The 20,275-nt window shown below is 37.2% G+C and overlaps 1 protein-coding gene across 1 annotated transcript in view; it reads right to left on the bottom strand.

The window, feature by feature from the left end:
* STAT1 (signal transducer and activator of transcription 1) overlaps positions 1 to 20,275 on the bottom strand; it is a 145,730-nt gene that overhangs the window by 72,513 nt on the left and 52,942 nt on the right. Inside the window, exons 7-8 of the mRNA XM_053698593.1 lie at positions 13,984 to 14,075; positions 10,563 to 10,714 (exon numbers count right to left, since the gene is read on the bottom strand). Coding sequence (XP_053554568.1) covers positions 10,563 to 10,714; positions 13,984 to 14,075 — 244 coding nt within the window. The remainder of the gene's footprint in view (positions 1 to 10,562; positions 10,715 to 13,983; positions 14,076 to 20,275) is intronic.

The raw sequence follows: 20,275 nt of genomic DNA, 5'->3' as shown, positions 1-20,275 counted from the left end.
CCCTCATTCTTGGCGACTTCAACATCGCTCTTGACAATCCCACTCCCTCCTCTGCAACTCACTTCCTCTTTCAGCCTGTCACAATGGACTGACTCTCCCACTCAAAGACGGTCACTCCCTTGATCTGATTTTCAGCTATTGATGCACTATCTCAAATTTCACAAACTCCCCTTTTCCTCTTTCTGACCATCATCTCCTAACTTGCAATATCACTTTTCTCCCTACAACCCCCCCTTCCTCTACCCCTCACACAAAACTTCACAGAAGCACTAAGTCATTAGACCAGCAACAGCTCGCTAGCTCTCTCGAACCTCTCCTCTCTTCCATAAACCTCCTTTTCCTGCCCTGACCAATCTGCCACTATAACTCCACCCTTATATCGGTCATTGACACTCTGGCCCCTCACACCATAGCTCAGAAACCACACTCATCCTCAGCCCTGGCATACTCCTCTAACACGGTACCTACGCTCATGTTCCTATACTGCTGAGCTACACTGGAGGACTTTCTTCACTACAAGTTCATCCTGAACTCCTACTATTCTGCCCTTAATCTTTATAAGCAACAATACTTCTCTAATCTCATCTCTTCTCTTTCCTCTAACCCAAAACGTCTGTGTTCCACGTTCAATACTCTTCTCCGCCCACCCCCACCTCCTAATACAACTTCTGTCTCAGCTCAAGATTTTGCCAGCAACTTCAATAACAAAATTGACTCCATCAGAAATTAAATCAGCTCTCAACATACTACCAATTTCCCACCCCCTCAAAAGCTCACAATCATCCAAAACCCAAATACCCATAGATTTAGCTCTTTTGCCACTGCAATCTGGATTTTGTCCCCATCACTCCACAGAGACAGCAATTGTCAAGGTTACCAATGACCTACTTACAGCAAAATCCAAAGGCCACTTCTCTCTGCTTATCCTCCTTGATCTGTCTGCAGCCTTTGACACTGTTGACCACCCTCTTTTGCTCCAAACCCTCCAATCCTTCAGTATCTGTGACACAGCTTTCTCATGGTTCTCTTCCTATCTATCTAACCGTACCTTTAGTGTAGCCTTCTCTGGAGCATCCTCTGCCCAGTTACTACTTTCTGTTGGGGTACCTCAAGGCTCTGTCCTTGGTCCCCTTCTCTTTTCAATCTACACGTCATCATTAGGTTCCTTAATAAAGTCCCACGGGTTTCAATATCATTTGTATGCCGATGACACCCAAATCTTCCTCTCTGCACCAGACCTACCTCCTTCCTTACTAACCCGTGTCACTAGCTGTCTTTCTCATATCTCATCTTGGATATCCTCTTACTACCTTAAGCTAAATCTCTCCAAAACTGAACTCCTTATTTTTCCCCCTTCTTCCAAAATCTCCACCACCCAATTTTCTATAACATAATAATTCCATCATTACCCCTACCCTGCATGCCCGATGTCTTGGGGTCACACTTGACTCAGACCTTAAAAACCATCTCTAAAATTAGACATTTCCTTACACAAGGCACAACTAAGATTTTAATCCACTCCCTCATCCTTTCCCGTCTCGACTACTGCAACTCCGTCCTCTCTGGTCTACCTAGCTGCCGCCTAGCTCCTTTACAATTCATAATGAATGCCTCTGCCAGGCTCATCTTCCTTACACGTCACTCTTCATCTGCTGCACCTCTCTGCCAATCCCTTCACTGGCTTCCTCTTGCCTCCATGATTAAACACAAAATCCTCACTCTGACATACAAAGCCCTCAACTGCACTGCCCCCCCCACATTTCAGACCTTGTCTCCAGATACTCTCCCTCCCCTCCACTCTGCTCACAATCTCCTACTCTCCTCCTCTCTTTTTACTTCCTCACACTCCCGTTTACAGGACTTCTCCAGACTGGCTCCCATCTTGTGAAACTCGCTCCACAAGACTCTCCACTAGATTTAACAGCTTCAAACGCTCCCTAAAGACTCCACTATTCAGGGATGCATACAACCAATATTAACCTTTCCTAACTCCATTGCTTTCCCTTGAACCCCTTAGAATGTAAGCCTATGAGCCCAGCTGTTTGCAGATTGCCTTCATAAGAGCCAACTACAGCAGTGCAACTATTGGCTGGGCTCTCTACCCATTTGATCCCTATAAATGTTATCCTGTATACCAACTATAGTTTATAACTATGTTTATAGCGCTGCGGAATCTGTTGGCGCTCTACAAATACCTGTTAATAATAATAATAATAATAATAAGAAGAAGAACTAATTGCTCAAGTGATTCCCCTAGCAGAGATTCAAGAATATACCTGATTCTAGCTGATCTAGCAGAAGGAATCTTCCAGTCTATATCGGGCAAATTAAAGTCCCCCATTATTATAACCTTACCCTTCATGGTCATTTTGGTTATTTCTTCTAATAACAAATTGTCCAGTTTTTCATCCTGCAATGGAGGTCTATATACACAACCTCTATTCTAAACACATTTTATCTCCAATTTCCAAAGTCACCCAAATACTTTCCACCTCATCATTTGTTCCTACAATTTCAGTAACCTTTATATTTTCATTTACATACAGAGCAACTCCTCCACCTTTCTTTCCTACTCTGTTCTTTTTAAATAACCTGTAACCAGGTATGACTATGTCCTAGCCATGCAAATCATTGTACCATGTTTCTGTTATAGCTACTAAATCCAAGTTGTCCCTAGTCATTATTGAAATGAGTTCAGGTAATTTATTTCCTAAGCTGCGAACATTTGTGCTCATGGCATGAAGAATTGTTCTACTAGAATTTCTAGAATTGTTACTTGGACAAACAAGTTAGATGTGTGTAGATTGCCGTGTGCACTATCCATTCTCGGAATCAGAAAACACTGAATTTTTAGACAGTGGGCTCCATATACTAAGCAGTGCAAGCTGGTTCTGAGCCCTTGCGGGACAGTTTCACACATGCGAGTCTGCTTCCTGCAATGTAAGACGAAGCCGTCATTAGACCGCTGCTTTTTACACTCTGCCACTTCTGAGTTTGCGAACAGAAAATCACCTTGAACACTTTGGCTAGGGGTGATTGACAGGCACTTCTCTTGTGCAATAGAAAGGAGCAACATTACACACTCACTTGTGTGTAATATTACATACGGGCAGCAGACAAAGCCATGCAGACAGGTTCGCAAGTTGAGAACCTTGTTCACACAGCACTTAGTACATGTCAAACAGTGTAGTAAAAAACAAAAGTGGATTATTTTAATACTGAAAAAATAAGCAAAGAGAAGCGCAACCACGACTCAAGGTAAAAGTCTTAAATCATTTATTGAGCACACAATCATATGCACTTACTAGAAGTTCAGTCAAATAACGCCTTAAAAGCACAGTCAGACTATACATGGCTCCCAGCATAGACTCTTAGCATTGTTTCGTCTGATCTCTGTAGACTTTCTCAAGACTCCTTGATCAGCTGTGATGTTCCGTAAGGATCTTCTTCCATTTTATTTATTCATTGCTCCGCCCTCTCCTATTGCGTGTTCTCTATTTTGGAGCTTGGCAATCACACCTACTAGCCATGTGTTAATGACATGTATGTAAACATCCGTTCATTGGACCACATGTGGGGAAACAAATAATACATTGCACGCCCTACTGTCTGTGATCAGATAATAGCAGCAATGTTCTCGGGTGCCCTATAGTGCAATCAATTCATTAAAAATTTGCGAACACATTTAATACAACAATATTTAATACCACTATAATAATTAATACCTAGCCTGATTGTTCTAAAAACGCTTCAATTGTACAACTACACAAAATCACCTAAAAATGAACTCATTAATGTATAAGTAACTATATTGAATGTGTACAATGTAAACAATAAAAATACAAACATTAAAAATTAGTCCCTAACGTACATAAACACAGAAATACTATTCAGAACTATCTAAAGCGAAAGAAAAAAAAGATTAGATCATAAAGGCTTGTAAATCCAAGTCTATATTTAAGACTTTTGGTGTAAGACTATCCAACTCTTGAATCCATCTTGTCTCTCTCTGTCTAAGCCTAATAAGCCTTTGGTGAGGATTCTGACCTGGAGGTACCATTTCCAATATGGTAATGCACAGGCTAGTGGGATCCTGCTTGTGACATAATCTAAAATGTTCACTGACGCTGTGTGTTTTGATATTTTCTATATGCTCATAACATGGTCTCTTGATTTTCCTTTTGGTTCTACCTATGTAGATCAAACCACAGCCGCAGGTGAGACTATATACTACAAATGTGGAGTGACAGGTCCCTCTACATTTGATGGGCACCTGCTTAGTGTAATTCCAATTCATTATGGATTCTCTGTTCCATAAATGTGCACACATGCAGTAATTGCTACAACCACATCTATATGTACCTGGTCTTCCCGCGACCCATTGATATAAGGTGCCAGAGTTTTTCTTGGTGTTGATAGGGTCTTGTAACTTTTATGGAGCTAATATGGTCTTAAGATTATGGTTCTTTTTGAATACTATTTGGGGTCTATCCTCAATCACTCCTCTTAATGCCTCAGTGTTTATGTAAGATCTTTTTTATAAAACCAGCTCCTTCACTATATGTGGTAATGAACCTAACCATATTATTGGAATCATTCTTTTTCTTTTTGGGGTGTTGTTGTAATAAAGTACTGCGGGAACAAAAAGCATTTTTCTTTCTAGCGTCCTCAATCAAGTCTAAGTTATATTCTTTTTCTAAGAATTTTGTTTGGAGGACCTCTGCTTCCCTATTATAGTCACAAAAGATACAAACAAACAAAGTGCAGTAAGGGCGCTATAAGCTAAAGATACCATGAAAATAATGAAATGTGTGTAATATTGTTAAACTAAAATTTAAAATATTCTGTGCATTCAGTGTAGATAATTGATGATAATAAATATTAAGATGTTCTGTGCAATCAGTGTGAAATATTAAAAACTCAAATGATTAGAAATTTTTTAAAACATCAGATCATTTAATGATATAAAATATCGAAAAGTACACAAAAATATTAATTTGCTTGGCTCCAAACAGCTTATAAAATTTGATAATTGATAGAGACATCTCTAACGTGGACCATATAAAACAGCAGCTAAAAAACAATTCTGACAAATTGAGATAATTGGTGAGCTAATATCTCTTCCTTGGAGCGTAAAATTATTTAATTTGAAACGTTTCAATAGATATAGTGTAGCATATCTCACAGTTGATAGGTAATAACAGTCAAAGGATACAAATATATGTTAAAAAACAATTAAAGATGGATCGTGGTAAAGCTAATTAATATGTGGGAGAGTCCATATTCAAATTCATAGGTATAGTAAACTTCATTCGGCTGATAATACGTTGTATGTATTTTCCTACGTTTTTTTGTAGTGAAGAGGTGCAAAGGAAGTTAGTAACACAGTTCCTTATAAGGATCGTACCTTTATATTCATACAGTCTTTAACTGCAGAGTATTCAAATTCGTCCTGCGTCTTAAGGCAATAATGGGTCACAGTCGGCAGCTACTATGTGGTAACGTACCTTGCAGCTTGCTTATCAGGACCACAGAGTATCCTCACTTCCCTCTGGTGTATCACGGCTAGTGTGTGTCTCGTGATCCCGGCGTCTTACATCACGACCGGTAATCTGGAGACTCAATCTGCACCTGCCAATCAATGCTCTGGAGGTTCGTCTGTAGTACTCGCTGTTATGTAGCTAGTGTTGAGATTTGTAGAATGTCACCAGTATTTTGGGAATAATACTGATAATACAAGTCCCTTGTGTTGTAGTAACCTGCCCTTAGTGCTTATGCACGCAGGTTTTTATTGTAGAAAAAGTTGAGTTATACCAATATATGAGCAACCCGGGTTGTAAACGTTGGTAATAGGTGATATTGATATAAAATCAGGGTGCACGGACTGTGTTTAGATTGAAGGATCTAAATCTATTTAGTAAGGAGTCTGATACACACACCCCCCCCCTGACACCAGCGCACTATTAATCCCAATTCTTTTATCTTTTCCCTATTATAGTCCTCCAGCCTAGTGCATTTCTGCCTAATTCTACGGAATTGTCCAAACAGAATATTTTCCTTCCAGTTCCTCATATGCCCACTCCTGGCATTGAGGAAAGCATTACTATCAGATGGTTTCCTGTAATTCCTAACTATTACTGAATTCATACTATTATCAATCAAGAGCTCAATATCTAAAAATTCTATTTTTTCTTTTGCTATTTTTTCAGTGAGAGTTAAATTAAATTCATTCCGATTAATATATCTTGCAAAATCGAGGGCACTACCTTCATCTCCATGCCACACTATAATAATGTCATCTATATACTTATAGTACCTTATAACATTCTTAATAAACAGATTATTATTCCAAATAAGGCCATATAAAGATTGGCATACGAAGGTGCCATAGATGTGCCCATGGCTGCCCCTTGAACTTGCCTATAAAACTCTCTATGAAAAGAAAAATAAGTGTTATCCAAAATAAATTGAATACTCTTTGTTTTACCATGGGTTACATTAAGGATGGTAAAACAAACCAAATCCTACATTAAGGATACAGTAGAAATCATTAATAAATTGGAAGGTATGCATTGGGAAGATGGGTATTTTTGGATGAGTTGTGATGTGATGGCCTTGTATACCAAAATTCCCCATGAAAAAGGCATAGAAGCCTTTGGATATATGGGCCGTCTATCTAATATGTCTGACAAACATCTGTACTTTTTAGAAGAGAGTATTAGATTTATTTTGGATAACAATTATTTTTCTTTTGATAGAGAGTTTTATAGGCAAGTTCAAGGGACAGCCATGGGCACATCTATGGCACCTTCGTATGCCAATCTTTATATGGCCTTATTTGAAGAAATAATGATTATGAATAATAATCCGTTTATTAGGAATGTTATAAGGTACTATAGGTATATAGATGACATTATTATAGTGTGGCATGGAGATTAAGGTAGTGCCCTCGATTTTGCAAGATATATTAATCAGAATGAATTTAATTTAACATTCACTGAAAAAATAGCAAAAGAAAAAATAGAATTTTTAGATATTGAGCTCTTGATTGATAATAGTATGAATTCAGTAATAGTTAGGAATTACATGAAACCATCTGATAGTAATGGTTTCCTCAATGCCAGGAGTGGGCATATGAGGAACTGGAAGGAAAATATTCTGTTTAGAAAATTCCGTAGAATTAGGCGGAACTGCACTAGGCTGGAGGACTATAATAGGGAAGCAGAGGTCCTCCAAACAAAATTCTTAGAAAAAGAATATAACTTAGACTTGGTTGAGGATGTTAGAAAGAAGAATGCTTTTTGTTCCCGCATTACTTTATTACAACAACACCCCGAAAAGAAAAAGGATGATCCCAATAATATGGTTAGGTTCATTACCACATATAGTGTAGGAACTGGTTTTATAAAAAAGATCTTACATTACACTGGGGCATTCTAAAAGCAGATCCCATATTAAGAGGAGTGATTGAGGATAGACCCCAAATAGTATTCAAAAAGAACCGTAATCTTAAGAACATATTAGCTCCATCAAAGTTACAAGACCCTATCAACACCAAGAAAAACTCTTGCACCTTAGATGAATGGGTCACGGGAAGACCAGGTACATATAGATGTGGTTGTAGCAATTGCTGCATGTGTGCACATTTATGGAACAGAGAATCCATAATGAATTGGAATTACACTAAGCAGGTGCCAATCAAATGTAGAGGGACCTGTCACTCTATGGTCTCACCCATGGCTGTGGTTTGATCTACATAGGCAGAACCAAAAGGAAAATCAAGAGACAAATGTTATGAGCATATAGAAAATATCAAAATAGGTCTCAAAACACACAGCATCAGTGAACATTTTAGATTATGTCACAAGCAGGACCCCACAAGCCTGCGCATTACCATATTGGAAATAGTACCTCCAGGTCAGAATCCTCACCAAAAGCTTATTAGGCTTAGACAGAGAGAGACAAGATGGATTCAAGAGTTGGATAGTCTTACACCAAAAGGCTTAAATATAGACTTTGATTTACAAGCCTTTATAAACTAATCTTTTTTTTATTTTGATTTAGATAGTTCTGAATAGTATTTCTGTATTTATGTACGTTAGGGACTAATTTTTAATGTTTGTATTTTTATTGTTTACATTGTACACATTCGACGTAGTTACTTATATATCAATGAGTTAATTTTTAGGTGATTTTGTGTAGTTGTACAATTGAAGCGCTTTTTGAATAATCAGGCTAGGTATTAATTATAGTGGTTTTAAATATTGTTATATTAAATGTGTTCGCAAACTTTTAATGAATTGATAGCACTATAGGGCACCCGAGAACATTGCTGCTATTATCTGATCACAGACAGTAGGGCGTGCAATGTATTATTTGCTTCCCCACATGTGGTCCAATGAACGGATGTTTACATACACATCATTAACACATGGCTAGTAGGTGTGTTAGCCAAGCCCCAAAATAGAGAACACGCAATAGGAGAGGGCAGAGCAATGAACAAATAAAACGGAAGAGCATCCTCACGGAACATCACAGCTGATCCAGGAGTCTTGAGAAAGTCTGCAGAGGTCAGACGAAATGCGTAGACGGATCAGTCTACAGCTGGTCTACCACTTACTACACAGCCGATTTGTTTTACTTCAGCAGTTAAAGCCAACGGAGTACCCTAAACAGTGACAACGCTTAGAGTCTGCATCTATGCTGGGAGTCGTGTATAGTCTGACTGTGCTTTTAAGGCGTTATTTGACTTAACTTCTAGTAAGTCTATATGATTGTGTGCTCAATAAATGATTTAAGACTTTTACCTCGAGTCGTGGTTGCGCTTCTCTTTGCTTATTTTTTCAGTATTCTTTTTGGCCTGAGTAATCCTTGGAATTCAGACAGCGTGGGAGCTGCACCAACGATTCCGTAAGGGGAGTTCTATCCAGTTCAGGAAGCAAAGATCCTACACTGAAGTGTTTTTACGTACTCCTTGATGCACAAGAGTGGTTTTAATTTAAGTGGGTCTTTATAGCAAAACGTTATTTCCAGGACTTACTGGGACTGTTCTGGTTTGTATCAAACCACTTAATTTTTGTAATACTAATTGTGATTGTACAGTATTCTTGTTTATTATACTGTAACTATGAAATTAAATTTTAGATTATGAAATTTTTAATTTCTGATACACACATATAAGATTGCAGTTTCCAAGTGTGCTGCTCAAATAATGCTTTATTAAAATAATCCCAATAAAACGCTAAGTGTAGATAAACGTTGCAATTTACATGTATAACAACTTTTACAGATATTATTCCTAAAAATAAGAAAAAAAAAAAAACTGGTTTGTTTATACTGCTGTGGAATATGGCTTTAAATATTCACACCTAGAAACTAGGGTAATCATTGACATATCACTAAGTGAGAACTATTGATTTTTAGCTCCAGTGTCTGTAGAGGCGAATTTATTACCGTGGTAACCCAGTGCAACCTTCCTGAGGAAGTACTAATGAGACACAGAGGCAGGCATGGCTGTTTGATTTAACCTGCTTAGTTTGTATCTGTTCTTCTGTTGTAATTTAAAGTGAAGGTAAACTTTGGTGAATGAAAGCCCGTTTTTTAAAAAAATACTATTAAAAACAGGGGCACTTTCATTCATCAAAGTTTACAAAGCAGCCGTTTTGTTAAAAAATGTGCCTTTTTTTTTCTTTTCACTGGTACAGCAGCTTCCCTCACCTAGAGATCCTCTATTCACACGTCAGCAATGACTAATCCTGCTTCCTCCAATCACAGCTTTCCCCCCAGGGTAGTCATTGCCTGAGGCCATGCTGTGATTGGAGGAAGCCGGATTAGTCATTACTGACGTGTGAATAGAGGATCTCTTCATGGGGGAAGCTGCTGTAGCAGTGAAAAGAAAAAAAGGTTGTTTTTTTTAACAAAACAGCTGCTTTGTAAACTTTGATGAATGAAAGTGCTCCTGTTTTTAATAGCATTTTTAAAAAACGGGCTTTCATTCACCAAAGTTTACCTTAACTTTAACCCCTAAAACTGCAGCTTTCTTGGCTATGAACAGCCAACATTAGGGTGCTAGTGACTCATTGGCTGTAAGGGAATGTGGGAAAGCACCTAGCTATATTATCAGTTAGTCTAATAGCCAAATTCCCACAGCAAGTTTTTTCTAAAATTTCATTAGTTTTAGCTGTTAAATTTGTAATACGTGTATATTGCGTTTACCTACACCTAATTTTTTTTTTAGTTTACTTTTGTTTTTTTACTACATTTTCCCTTTGAATTAATGGAAAGGGTGCCAAATAACTAATAAAAATGTATTGTAGTTTTTTTTTTTTTTTTAAATACACAAACATTTTAGATAACAACAACAACAACAACAACAACATGTTTAGTATCCCATTAAAACACGGTTATAAAGAAAAGTTATATGAACACTCGGAACCTACAAATAACTGATAATAAAAAAGGAAGAGGGACTCATAGAAATAATAAGTATGGCTCCAATGTGTGTCCAAGATAAATTCTATTTTAGGACATAATTTCATTAAACTCAAATGAAAACACATTACCAGATCTGCAGCTGATCAAGACAAGCGTTAGGTGGTCCTCCTATACAGGCTATCTGTTGCCTTTGTTTCCATTCAACAAGTTCATCATTGATAAGTCCATTTAATGTTTGTTCTGTCTCATTCAGGAGGTCTAAAATTTTGTGAAGAATCGTCTATAGAAAATAAGAATAAAAATTATATCACTAAAAAATATTTCTAAATTATTTTACTTTAATTTGATTACCAGGGAACCCTTGTAAAGGACAGATATGGCTTTAAAATATTCTCCTGCTTTAGAGAACTAGTATATATATTTAACAAAATCACAAATAGCATTATTAAAGGAACAGTAAAGTCAAAATTAAACCTAAATTGATTGGATAGAATATGACATTTTAAACAACTTTCCAATTTACTTCTATTATCAGTTTAGTTTAATTCTCTTGGTATCTTTAGTCAAAATCCAGGTTAGCTCCGGAGCGTGTGCATATCTAACACCCTATGTCAGAGTTGTTTGCAACAATGTTTATAGCAATGTGACACATTAGTTGTAAACACTGCTGCTACAAAGAATGCAAAAGACACCTGCACATGGATAAGCTCCTTATCAGCCTACCTAGATTTATTTAATTTGAGAATATAAATAAATCGGAAAGTTGTTTCAAACTGAATGCTCTCTCTAAATCATGAAAGTTAAATTTTGCTGTCCCTTTAAAGTGTAGGTCAATTTGGATGAATTAGTGCCCGGTTTTTAATAAACCTATTAAAAACAAGGACACTTTAATTCATCAAAATTGACATTTCACTCCTTTTCTTAAAAAACATACTTTTTAATCCTGACAGCCACTGCAGCGCTCCCTTCGCCCGTCGCAGGCCCTCTTCGCGGGTCCAAAATCACGACTCCGGCTTCCTCCAATCACAGCGTTGCCATGATCCCCCGGGGGGGGGGGGGGCGTGATTGGAGGAAGCCGGATTTGTAATTTCTGACTTAAGAAGAGGTTTCTGACACCCGGGGGAATCGCTGCAGTGGCTGTCAGGATTAAAAGGTAAGTTTTTGAAGAAAAGGAGTGAAATGTCAATTTTGATGAATTAAAGGGTCCTTGTTGTTAATAGGTTTATTAAAAACCGGGCACTAATTCATCCAAATTGACCTTCACTTTAAGGTTATTTATTGCATCCCAATCGGTTATAGTCAATTGGTGTTTTTGCACTGAAAACTTTGTAATGCTATTACGTTGTTAGAGAAGGGGAAGCAAAAACTTAATATCATAAGACCTTAAGTCAGTCATCTATAATTGTGATGAAGTCAAAATGAAACTTCTATGAACCTAATAAAGTATACAACTTACACACACACACAAAATTTACTTAAAAAGGGACCCAAAACCCAAACTTTCTTTTTCACGATTCATAAAGAGCATACAATTTTAGTAAAAAAGGGATCCTATTTACTTCTATTATCAAATTTACTTTGCTATCATGATATTCTTTGTTGAAGAGAATATCTAGGTAGGTAGTGAGCACGTTTGGAGAAGTATATGGTAGCAGTTTCACAATAATGCTTTTGAATGCAGTGTTTTCACAATGTAAGTCATTGCTAAAAGCATTCTTGCAAAACTGCTGTGTAGTGCTCCAGACGTTCACACTCCTGAATATACCTACCTGCTTTTCAATGAAGGATATCAAGAAAACAAAGAAAATTGGAGAATTTTTCTAACATTGGGTTTCATGTACTTTACTCTTTTTTTTGTCATATCCTTGAGAGCCCTATATTGTTCAAGACATGTCCCTGTATTACCCATTCTTCAGCTTAGCACAACCAACACAGTTATATTAATATATGTTTTACCTTGTATCTAAGCCTCTGCAGACTCCCCCCTTATTTCAGTTCTTTTGACAGACATGCATTTTAGCCAATCAGTGTTGACTCAAATAACTCCATGGGAGTGAGTATGTTAGGGTTTGGAGCTCTGCCCATTGTCCCTCCATCAGCCCCAGTTTGCCAAGGTCTGCCCAGCCATGCCCTTCATCTGCCCACTCCCAGGGTTAAAAGGATAGAAAGGTAAAACATTACATGAGCATTGGTGCACTACAATGTGAGATCAAATTATTTTTGCAATATACTTCTATTAGCAAAAATGCTTCCAGTAAAAGTTATTACTGTTTTTCTGCAGCATACGCACATATCCTGTGAAGACCTGTGCAGCAGTATTCAAACACCACAGCTTCTCAAAGAGTCAGCAGAGGTTTGTATGATACAAACTACATCTTCAGAAGCAATACACACCACTGCCAGTTCTTTGAGCAGGCATGTTGTTTGAATGCTGGTGCACAAGCTTTCACAGTATATGTGCGTATGCCTCTTTTTACTAATGGCTGCATACTGCATACATGTTTCTATTTACAATTGGTTATGCATGCTGTTTGACTAGCTGGCGTAAAATCTATTGGTTTGGAGCGTGTTTGGTCTGGGCTCAGACTGCAGACAGAGACATTTGAGTCTTGGCCATTGCAGGAGGGGCAACAACCCCAGGTGTGGGCCTGGGGGTTCTCCTCCTTAGTATGTGATAGGCCGAAGAGCTCTTCTATGTTTGCCTCTGTCTGATAGTGTGGTAGCCGGGATCCGCTGAATGTGGGGCCTCTGACTAATTTAGCATGGTTTAGTTACTTATGATCGGAACTGCCGCCACCTGAGTTAGTTTTAAATTAAAAAGTTTATGCCACATCTTCTGTGCTGAATAATAAATACAACCACGAGTCTTTAAATCTCCAATTTCTGTGTTTATAACTTATTGGTTTAATGTTCTAGTTAATGTTTATGGGTAAGTATAGTCAACTCAGGGACATTACTGCATTTGATCCCTTAAAAGGATAGAAAGGTCAAAAATGAAATGTGCAATGTACTATGTTTTGTACAGAATTGCACTATACGATACCTGTGTGCCATTACCATTGTGTTTTGTTTTCTTATTTCATGTATGCCTTATTTAGAATCTCAATACAAATGTGCAATATTCATCTCTGCAATATACTTCCATTAACAAAAATGCTTCTAGTAAAAGTTATTATGTTTTTTCTGCGTAATTTGCACGGATCCTGTGAGGGCCTGTGCATCAGTATTTAACCTCAGGGAGCTGAAGATGGTGTGTATTGCTTCTGTGAAGACATCATTTGTGTCATAAAAGCAAACACTGACCCTCTGAGAATGTCTGGTGTTTGAATACTGGTGCACAGGCCCTCACTGGATATGTGCGTATGCTGCTGAAAAACAGTAAGAGCTTTTACTGGAAACATTTTTGCCAACGTAAGTAAATTGCAAAAAATGATTCTATTTCCCATTGTAATGCACCCGTGCACACTTAACTTTTGACCTTTCTATGTCTTTAAGTCTCCAGGAATTTGACAGGTGTGAAAATATCTCATTTATAAAATATGCACATACCTTCCTTTTTAAATCCTGGGCTACAAACATGTTTTGTAGAATAATTTTTTCTTTTTTTAGTTCATTCTGTGCCAAACCATTGTGCTCATTTTCTGGAAAAACAGAAGTCAAATTATTGGTTATATTTTTCAGCAAAGTGTGAAATAAACTAAAAGTGGAACAAGAAATAAATGCAATTCACTATCAACCGAGAAAGTACTAAATAAGAAAACTTTTATATTGAAAAATAGCAAAAACGTGTAAAATGTGATACCTTAAATAGCTACGGGTGAAGAACGATCTACAATATTCTTAAAATACTAACGTAATTATAACTGATATAGATGTTTATATAACAGGAGCAAAATAGTTGTTTTTGTGTTCTGATGCTCATATTATATTTTTAAATCATTAGAGCATGCCACTTGTCATTACCTATGTACTTAACCCCACAAAGTGAGCAGCCAACACTGCAGATCCTGAGCAGGAAGCCATATCCGTTCCACATATGGTTAATGAAAATAATATCGTAGAAAATGATGTTTTAAAGATTATTTTTTACATTTTTTCAACCCCAGCCAGGGCCCCATTAGCATTTGTGGGGCCCCACAGCCCAGTGCCCTTATTCCCCTCCCCCTGTATGCCTTGCCCCCTGTATGATCCACCCCTATCCTAAATATTTAGTATTACATATTTAAAGGATAAACACTTAATATTACACTTCCTGATACCATAAACATCTTCATAAACTAAATACTGGATGTGCTTTGTACTTATCATAACCTCACCCTTACATTGCGGGGCACAACGGCAATTTCCCAGGTCCAGCTATGCTTATGATACATAATTCTGCACATAGTGCAACATTATGTAATATTTACTTCAACATTTACTGTTCTTCTCAAGCCGATGCTTTGTATTATTAGTTCTTGCTGTTATAGATTTCCATAAAGCTAGAGGTGAAGTTCCAACTCGCTGCGGCCCAGTAGCTTGCATGGAGGGGGACAGAGGGTCGGAGCTTTCCAGGGCCTACATAAAAGCTAAAATTAAGCTCTAAAACAGTATTTTCTGCTAAGGTATAATATATGTAACAAATCCAGTGAGCAAATTAAAAGAAGAGTTATTATCGGTTATTTATAAACCCCCATGATTTTATGCAGCGCTATACATCACATCCATATGGGTACAAACAGTACAAGAGTTACGACAAGTTATTATTGGTTATTTTTAAAGCGCCAACATTATGCAGCGCTATACAAAAAGGTACATTACATAAGCTTACCCTTATTAATGGCAGATACTTTCTGAACATCATTTGGTATTGTCAGTGTTTTGTTTCTTTTACAATGATTATAATCCCAAAATGCTTCTGCTGTATATACCCCTGAAGCTCAGAAATGTTAGCTCCCGACAACTGCATAAAATCATTATCTATATCACAATTTGGTAATCCAAAAATCATAATTTAAGGCAAACAAAATTATTTTGGGGTTTTAGTGATTACATCACAGGTTGAAGGTCCTGTAAGTTGATTAATTAGTGCTTGAAAACCATATATATTTGTGCATGTCTTTTTAAGGGATTTGTACAGAGACATTATAGGTATAGGGAACATGTATGTTCATTGAATTATGGATTTCACTTATATTATTAGTGTAAAAGTGAGAATTAATACTCTAACTTCCATCGATTCAGCAGGTAGAATTTGTACCTGTTTGATGAAATCATCCAATATCCAAAAAACAGCATCAAACACTAATGTAATTAATAATGTCACACTGATAACAAATATACTTAATAGAAAAACTTAATTTAAATGAGGTCGCATTTTAGGAGTTGAAAAACATTAGTAGCCACTATGTAAAAAGATAAATAGGTAATTGAGTTATAAACATTAGACACAATCTAGATAGCTACTTTTCTCTTTAAATATCATTAGATAAGTGTGCACCATTGATCTCTGAGGAAGCACATTTGCGAAACATGTCACACAAGTGGGTGTATACCTTTAATTTTGTATTGTAACTGTTGCAGAATATTCACCAAGTTAATTTTTAACCTTTTTTAGTTGGTGTTGAATTTACATTAAACAGATTGTTATCCAATATGACAAAGGTAATGTGTTTTGCACAAAGCAAAAGTTACAGTTTAAAACACAATAATAATTTGAAAAGTCTCGGTTTATCAAGTCCTATTAGATGTGGAATTTAATAACTGAAAAAATAGCCTCATAAATGTGCTGCTAAGTACAAAGAATGTGGAATGTGATTAACTAAAACAGGATTAATAGGGCCATTTTTCACCAGATGATAATGAAAAAGGTGCTGCAGACAAACAATGAAAATGTCTGATTGTATCGACGTCAATCTGCAGCTGTTAACATGTCAATAATTAACCCCATAGTAAGCTAAGGTCACTAATGCAAAAATCACATGCTTTAAAAAACTAGAATATACATGTTTGCATTAGAATGTCACTTTAACTGATAGTCACATTTCTTATTTTCAGTAACACAATCTAGGGCACGATTACATATATTGCGCAGGCTTCAACGCAAGAGCTGCAACCTGTGCCACCCGTAATTTCACCTCGCACATCGGGCTATAACATATACGGCGCCGGCAGCTCGTAAAGTGCCGTAAGTCAGATAAACTAGCGATGTCCAGAAATTAGCATAAATACAAGTCGCCAGTGACTTACGGCACATTAGAAACTGCCAGCGCCTAAGAAAAGTAAAGAAAATAACAAATCTCCTGTAAAAGTCTAACACGCCTCCCAAAAATAAGCCTGACACGTAAAAACCCCTATATCCGCAATCCCCCCCTCTCACTACTAATAATAAAAGTATTAACCCCTAGACCAACAACCCCCCACAACGCAATAAGCCTAATTAAACTATTAAACCTCTATATCGGCCATCAAACCCACACCGTAAGTAATAACTAAATTATTAACCCCTAAATCCGCCAACCCCAACATCGCAAACTACCTATTAAAATTATTAACCCTTAATCCGCCATTAACCCACAATGCAATAAACCAATTAAAACTATTAACCCATAAACCGCCAAAGCCCACAACCCAATAAACCTAACCCCCCTAACCTAACCCTCTCCTAAATGAACCCTAATTACCTAATTTACAAAATACTAAAGTTACTATTAAATTAAAAAAAACTAACACTACTTTAAAAATACAAATAAACTAAGTATAAATTAAAGGGGCAGTCTAATAAAAATTCTGGAGTAGACTGTCCCTTTAAAATACAATTACAGAAAATAAAAAAAATCTAAGATTACAGAAAATAATAAAGAAAATTACCAAATTTTACAAAAATTATATCTAATCCCCTATGAAAATAAAAAAGCCCCCCAAAATAAAACACCCCCTAATCTAATAAACTACCAGTAGCCCTTAAATGGGCTTTTAGCAGGGTATTGCCCCAAGATAATCAGCTCTTTTTCAAGAAAATACACAACCCCCCTAACAGTAAAACCCCCCACCCACCAAACCCCCCAAATAAAATAACCTAACACTAAAAACCCTAAACTACCCATTGCCCTGACAATGGCATTTGTTGGGCATTGCCCTTAAAAGGGCATTCAGCTCTTTTAATGCCCACCCTATCTAAATAAAATAAAAAACCCCAATAATCCCTTAAAAAACCCTAAATCTAATCCCCAAGTGGTCCTCATCTGTCCTGATGTCTGGCGGAGAAGGTCCTGTTCCAGGCGGTGAAATCTTCTTCCAAGCGGCGACCTCTTCTTTCTTATTCCATTTTATTTGGGGGGGTTGCTGTTAGGGGGGGTTGTGTATTTTCTTGAAAAAGAGCCGTTTATCTTGGGGCAATGCCCTGCAAAAAGCCCTTTCAAGGGCTACTGGTAGTTTATTAGATTAGGGGGTGTTTTTATTTTGGGGGGCTTTTTTATTTTCATAGGGATTAGGTATAATTTTTGTAAAATTTGGTAATTTTCTTTATTATTTTCTGTAATCTTAGATTTTTTTATTTTCTGTAATTGTAACTTAAAGGGACAGTCTACTCCAGAATTTTGATTAGACTGTCCCTTTAAATTTATATTTTTAAAGTAGTGTTAGGTTTTTTTAATTTAATAGTAACTTTAGTATTTTGTAAATTAGGTAATTAGGGTTCATTTAGGTGGTGTTAGGTTAGGGGGGGTTAGGTTAGGGGTTAGGTTTATTGCGTTGTGGGCTTTGGCGGTTTAGGGGTTAATACTGTAATAGGTTTATTGCGTTGTGGGTTAATGGCAGATTAAGGGTTAATATTTTTAATAGGTAGTTTGCGATGTTGGGGTTGGCGGATTTAGGGGTTAATAATTTAGTTATTACTTGCGGTGTGGGTTAGATGGTGGATATAGGGGTTAATACACTTTCGGCTAGATTACAAGTTTTGTCGGTAAAAACTTGCGGAGCTAACGCTCCTTTTTTTCCCCAGCGCTCACTTTAAACAACGCTGGTATTACAAGTTTTCTGAATGGCTGCGTTAGCCTCAGAAAAGTGAGCATTGAGTAAATTTAGCGCCACTTCTACCTGTAATACCAGCGTTGCTTACGGTAGCGGTAAGCTGGAAAAACGTGCTTGTACACGATTTCCCCATAGGAAACAATAGGGCTGAGCTGGCTGAAAAAAAAACTAACACCTGCAAAAAAGCAGCGTTCAGCTCTTAACGCAGCCCCATTGTTTCCTATGGGAAAACACTTTCTAAGTCTACACCTAACACCCTAACATGAACCCTGAGTCTAAACACCCCTAACCTTACACTTATTAACCTCTAATCTGCCGCCCCCAACATCGTCGCCACCTGCATTATACTATTAACCCCTAATCTGCCGCCCCCAACATCGTCGCCACCTACATTATCCCTATGAACCCCTAATCTGCTGCCCCTAACATCGCCGACACCTATATTATATTTATTAACCCCTAATCTGACGCCCCAACGTCGCCGCCACCTACCTACAATTATTAACCCCTAATCTGCTGCCGCCAACGTCGCCGCTACTATATTAAATGTATTAACCCCTAAACCTAAGTCTAACCCTAACCCTAACACCCCCTAACTTAAATCTATTTTTAATAAATCTAAATAAAATTTCTATAATTAAATAAATTATTCCTATTTAAAACTAAATACTTACCTATAAAAATAAACCCTAATATAGCTACAATATAACTAATAGTTACATTGTAGCTATTTTAGGATTTATATTTATTTTACAGGCAACTTTGTATTTATTTTAACTAGGTACAATAGCTATTAAATAGTTAATAACTATTTAATAGCTACCTAGTTAAAATAATTACAAAATTACCTGTAAAATAAATCCTAACCTAAGTTACAAATACACCTAACACTAAACTATCAATAAATTAATTAAATAAATTAACTACAATTATCTAAAATAAAATACAATTAAATAAGCTAAACTATATTACAAAAAAACACTAAAATACAAAAAAATAATAATATTAGAAGAAGTGTAATCTAATTACACCTAATCTAAGCCCCCTAATAAAATAAAAAAGCCCCCCAAAATAATAGAATTCCCTATCCTAAACTAAATTACAAAGTAATCAGCTCTAAGGGCTTTTTTGCAGGGCATTACTCCAAAGTAATCAGCTCTTTTACCTGTAAAAAAAAGAAATACAATACCCCCCCCCAACATTACAACCCACCACCCACACACCCCTACTCTAAAACCCACCCAATCCCCCCTTAAAAAGCCTAACACTACCCCATTGAAGATCACCCTAACTTGAGCCGTGTTCACCCAGCCGGGCACCGATGGGGCAGAAGAGGACATCCGGACCGGCAGACATCTTCATCCAGGCGGCATCTTCTATCTTCATCCTTCCGGAGCGGAGCCATCTTCTATCCAGCTGACTTGGAGCCATCCTCTTCAATCGAAGTCCTAACAAAGAATGGAGGTTCCTTTAAATGACATCATCCAAGATGGCGTCCCTCGAATTCCGATTGGCTGATAGGATTCTATCAGCCAATCGGAATTAAGGTAGGAAAAATACGATTGGTTGATTTAATCAGCCAATCGGATTGAAGTTCAATCTGATTGGCTGATTGGATCAGCCAATAGAATTGACCTCGCATTCTATTGGCTGATCCAATCAGTCAATCAGAATTGAACTTCAATCCGATTGGCTGATTAAATCAACCAATCGTATTTTCCTACCTTAACTCCGATTGGCTGATAGAATCCTATCAGCCAATTGGAATTCGAGGGACGCCATCTTGGATGACGTCATTTAAAGGAACCTTCATTCTTCGTTAGGACTTCGA

Source organism: Bombina bombina, chromosome 1 (genome assembly GCF_027579735.1).
Source record: "Bombina bombina isolate aBomBom1 chromosome 1, aBomBom1.pri, whole genome shotgun sequence".
In the NCBI taxonomy this organism is placed as follows: domain Eukaryota; kingdom Metazoa; phylum Chordata; class Amphibia; order Anura; family Bombinatoridae; genus Bombina; species Bombina bombina.
This window is presented reverse-complemented; position numbering and strand designations above follow the sequence as displayed.